The 4,337-nt window shown below is 37.4% G+C and overlaps 1 protein-coding gene and 1 pseudogene across 1 annotated transcript in view; both read right to left on the bottom strand.

Annotated features, from left to right (window-relative positions):
• The window catches only part of LOC102241992 (alpha-2-macroglobulin), a 9,013-nt gene extending 5,444 nt beyond the window's left edge, over positions 1-3,569 (bottom strand). The window contains exons 1-4 of the mRNA XM_005875963.2: positions 3,307-3,569; positions 3,017-3,144; positions 944-1,034; positions 204-272 (exon numbers count right to left, since the gene is read on the bottom strand). Coding sequence (XP_005876025.1) covers positions 204-272; positions 944-1,034; positions 3,017-3,144; positions 3,307-3,342 — 324 coding nt within the window. The 5' untranslated portion in view covers positions 3,343-3,569. The remainder of the gene's footprint in view (positions 1-203; positions 273-943; positions 1,035-3,016; positions 3,145-3,306) is intronic.
• On the bottom strand, positions 1,413-3,010 carry LOC102241679 (annotated as a pseudogene).
• Positions 3,570-4,337: the final 768 nt, after the last annotated feature.

Below are 4,337 nucleotides of genomic sequence, written 5' to 3'. Positions count from 1 at the left end.
GGAACCCAGCAGCAAGCTAACCTACCAGTTGGAGCATCTGCCCTCTGGTGGTCAATGCATGTCATAGTGAGTGGTAGAGCGGCCTTAGCATATCAGCATACTATGCTTTGATTGTTTAAACCGAAGACCGGATGAGTGGACACTTAGCATATTAGGCTTTTATTATATAGGATTTTTTGCAACTAGAGTGGTAGGACTCTCACCTTATCTAGGTAAATCAAAACATGGTTGTTGCTGACTTCTGTTCGGCTCACATCATCAGATCTTTCAAGCTGAAGAACATGAAGACATTGCAAATGTTAATAAACAGAAGAAAGCCCCTGGGAAACCCAGAGAAAAGAAGAATTTTTATTACCAAATTATATTAAGCCTGAGGATAATATTTCTTCTAATATTTTTTGTAAGTAAAGACAATAATGTTGTACAATTAAAAATAAAAGTTAATTGGGATGTAGGGTTTAATATGGCCTATGTGTAAAGCTGATTTATCTGAAGAAAAGGAACTAAATATTCTAAACTTGGGAATTGCATATATTTCAAGGTTGAATTCACATTCTATTTTTTAATCAGGAGGTGATTTTGTTTTTGTTACTTCTTTTGCTTGCTCTAATTTATAGCAATCTCATTTTGTCTGACCTTCTGTAATAGTTATAGTTTATGTCAATCTGTCATTTTCATATATTTTTCACTCGTTTATATGTAGATACTTTACCTTCAAGATTCTGAGCTACATGAAAGTAGGAACCTGTTGACATTATTTTTCTAGTAGGTGTGGCTTCCAACAGTGTGTTATGCTCATGGAGGCAGCAATACAAACATGATACATTACATTTTTAAGTTTGGAGAAAGTATCAGTCTTTCATAGAGGTTGATTTAATAGGGTTATAATATATTGTCTTAGTCTAAAGAAATATAAAATAATAAATAAAATAGAGACTCCTACCATTTTCACAGTTGGTTTCAGGGGAATGAAGCCAGATACCATCTTCACGTCAACAATCGCCATGTTGGAGGCAGGACGGTTCCCGGTGTAACTGAAGATCCAGGGAAGGAAGGAATTGGGGTTTTCTTTGTTATTAAATAGTCTTTTTTTTTCTATTTCCACAGTAAGCACTCAACAGCCCTAAAAGGTTCATGGGAGTCTTCCTAAGTGTCCTACTCAAGTGGTTCAGAAAACTGGCTCTGCATTAGATTTTTAGGGAGCCTGTTAAAGCCACAGAGATCAGGCCTACTTCTAGACATGATGAATCAGAATTCCACATGTGTGGACTCTGAGGATGTGTGTTTTCAGAAAGCTCTACAAGTGATGCATAGCTGGACTTGAGACCTCTAACCTGTGTCAGTTATTTGTTACATATACTTTATCTTAACTTTTTTCCTTAATTAGTATCTCCAACCAGGTTTTAATATTCTTGGGTCAGGACACATTTTCTTTTTGTCCATTGAGGCATTTTATTTGCACATATGTATGATATTCTCAGAAAAATATTCCCAGGATTTTCCCTCCTTTGTGTTTTTAACTTGCTTCTTCATGGTCCATGATGCCCGCTGAGGTTGTCAGTACAATAAAACCAATTGATGGGATGTAAGCAGGTTTTCCTGCCATTTTTCTAGATCTTTGAGTTGCATATCAAATCTGGGGCCGATTACTCCACACTTGTTTAACCTGCCTGTGAGGTTCATGATAATTTTCCCAGCTCTGTAGTCATCAGTAATTTTAAATTTGCCAATGAAACCATGTTGCATCATCACAGTTAGGAACTGGAGCATGACTTTGGAGCATGGCCTACTAAGAACGTAGCATTTGCCTCTCTTTTCAGCATTGTTGATACTCCTGAGAGCATCGGCCAGGACATTCATGTGCACCCTGATGATGGCACAGAAGGACGGCAGGAAGAGTGACAGATACATTTTTTATAAGCCCTGTAGCTATTTGAATATTGTGTGTGTATGTATCTCTATATCTACATATCTATACATCTGTATACCTATATATCTCCATATATGTATTTTCCCCCAAACTGATTTTTTGGTATGTAATCTGAGATTTAATTATTGCCAGTAGAAATTTTAACTAGAGAGGCATGATTTCCTTCTATTCATGCTTTTCAAGAATGCCTCATCTCACCTCTTCTCCCTGGCTACTTGAAGATTGCTGCCATCATGAACGACACAGTAACTACTCAGACCAGGAAGTTCATGACCAACAGACTACTGTGGAAACAAATGGTCATTGACATCCTTTACCCTGGGAAGGCAGCAGTACCTCAGACAGAATTTCGGGAAAAACTAGCCAAACTGTATTAGACCACATCATCTTTGTGTTTGGATTCAGAACCCATTTTGGTGGTGGCAAGACAACTGGTTTTGGCAGGATGTATGGTTCTTGGATTATGCAAAGAAAAATGAACCCAAATATAGACTTGTAAGACATGGCCTGTATGAGAAGAAAAGACCTTAAAAAACCCCACCCAAAAACAAAAAAACAAGGAAAGGAATGCAAGATGTTAGTGCTGGCAAAAGTGAACTGGAGATGGGACAGCAGAAGGAGTAAAGATTCTTCAGTGACTTTATTTGTGGTGACTGTGCAGATTTTAATGAAGAGATTAATAAGCTCAAAACTTAAAAAATAAAAAAATAATTCCTCATGTCTTTTCTGGATAGGGCAAGAATAATATAGGATTTCACTACTGTAGAATAAAATTAGGTTGAATCATATTATAATGAAATGAGAAATTCAGGTCAGAAGCAAGGGATAATGATCTACCTTTACTTATTATTGAGGGAAATTAATAACCTTTAAATAATGAGATGTGACAATAATAGTTTCTGGAAGTAGAGGAAGTACAATGTAAACCTCATCACTGAGAAATTCTGTATCAACATAAGAACATATTACTTTTTTGGTAAATGTAGTACAAACATTCACCATCCCAGTGCTTGGCTTAATGAGGAGTTCCAGTAAGAAGATTGGTTGTTATACACAGAATTAAGTGATTCAGTCAGAAAGTCTTACCTGACATTCAGTGAGACCTGGAAGGTGGTGTGGGCTTTGGGTCCTTCACAAGTTTGGGGCAGAGTCTGTACCCCCAAAGCAAATGGGAACTCTTCTTTTTTGGGGAAAATATTATATTTCAAGGATGTCTGTGGAACATCAAAGACAAATATTTGTGTTTTCCCCTTTCCCATTATTTCTCCCAACTTTCTCAACACTTTTTGATTTGTTCCATCATTTCCTGAATTAGGACTTTTCAGGGAGAATGGTTACTAGGGACCCTCTGTCCTCATCTGCTCCAAGAGTCTCACCTGGAGGTAGACACACCCTTTTCCTGTTGCTGTCATGCTGTAATCTCCAGGCACCTTTGGCAATGAAATCTGCTGCAGTAGCAAGCGGTTGTCGTTGTCCACTTGGAAATTTGTGGAAAATGTCCCTGAAGATTGAATGGTCACCTGTACAGCCTTCCCAGTCCTGGTGAAAGTAGCTGCTCCATATCTGGACAAAGCATGGAGAGCCACCACTGTGTCCTGAGAGAGACAAGTGAGAGAACCTCTTAGGTATGATAACCCTTTGAGGACTCAGAAGCCCGAGTTAACTGCCACAAAAGGGCCTTTGATTTCCTATTTCCCTTACTACTTAAACACTGGAGTTCTAATTTCATTACTTGTTAGAATCCTTAAATAGATGACAGCACCATAGTATTCACATAGCTTCCATGGACTATATGCCCTAAATTTTATTTTATTTCTCATAAAATTGATCCTTTTCTTTCTATAAATATACGTGGGATATAAAATGTAGAAAATATACACATAAATTGGAATCATTTATTGGCATTAGCTATTTGCCTAAAATTTTTTTTTGTGAATAATATTTTTTATTCATCAAATAGCTTTTTCTGGTCAGAAATATTATAAAGCTTAGTCATAACTATGCATTTTTCTTTTGTATTATTCTTTTTTTATTGTTTAAAGTATTACATATGTTTCCTTTTTCCCCCATACACCCCTCCCTGGTCACGCCCACCCGCCAGCACTTCCCCCCCAGCATCTGTGTCCATTAGTTATGCTTATATGCATGCATACAAGTCCTTTGGTTCATCTCTTACCCAACCTTCACACCCTCCCCTGCCTTCCCTCTGAGGTTTGACTGTCTGTTCGATGCTTTTCTGTCTCTGGATCTATTTTTGTTCATCAGTTCATGTTGTTCACTATATTCCATAAATGCATGAGATCATGTGATATTGGGTTATTCTTAAGTATTAATTACTGTACACATGAAAAGTATAGATTATATATATACAAGAGGCCCGGTGCACGAAATTCATGCACTGGAGGCG

The sequence above is a fragment of the Myotis brandtii genome, unplaced genomic scaffold (assembly GCF_000412655.1).
Source record: "Myotis brandtii unplaced genomic scaffold, ASM41265v1 scaffold476, whole genome shotgun sequence".
Classification (NCBI taxonomy): Eukaryota; Metazoa; Chordata; class Mammalia; order Chiroptera; family Vespertilionidae; genus Myotis; species Myotis brandtii.
Note: the sequence above shows the minus strand (reverse complement) of the source record. Positions and strands in the feature narration are given on the sequence as shown.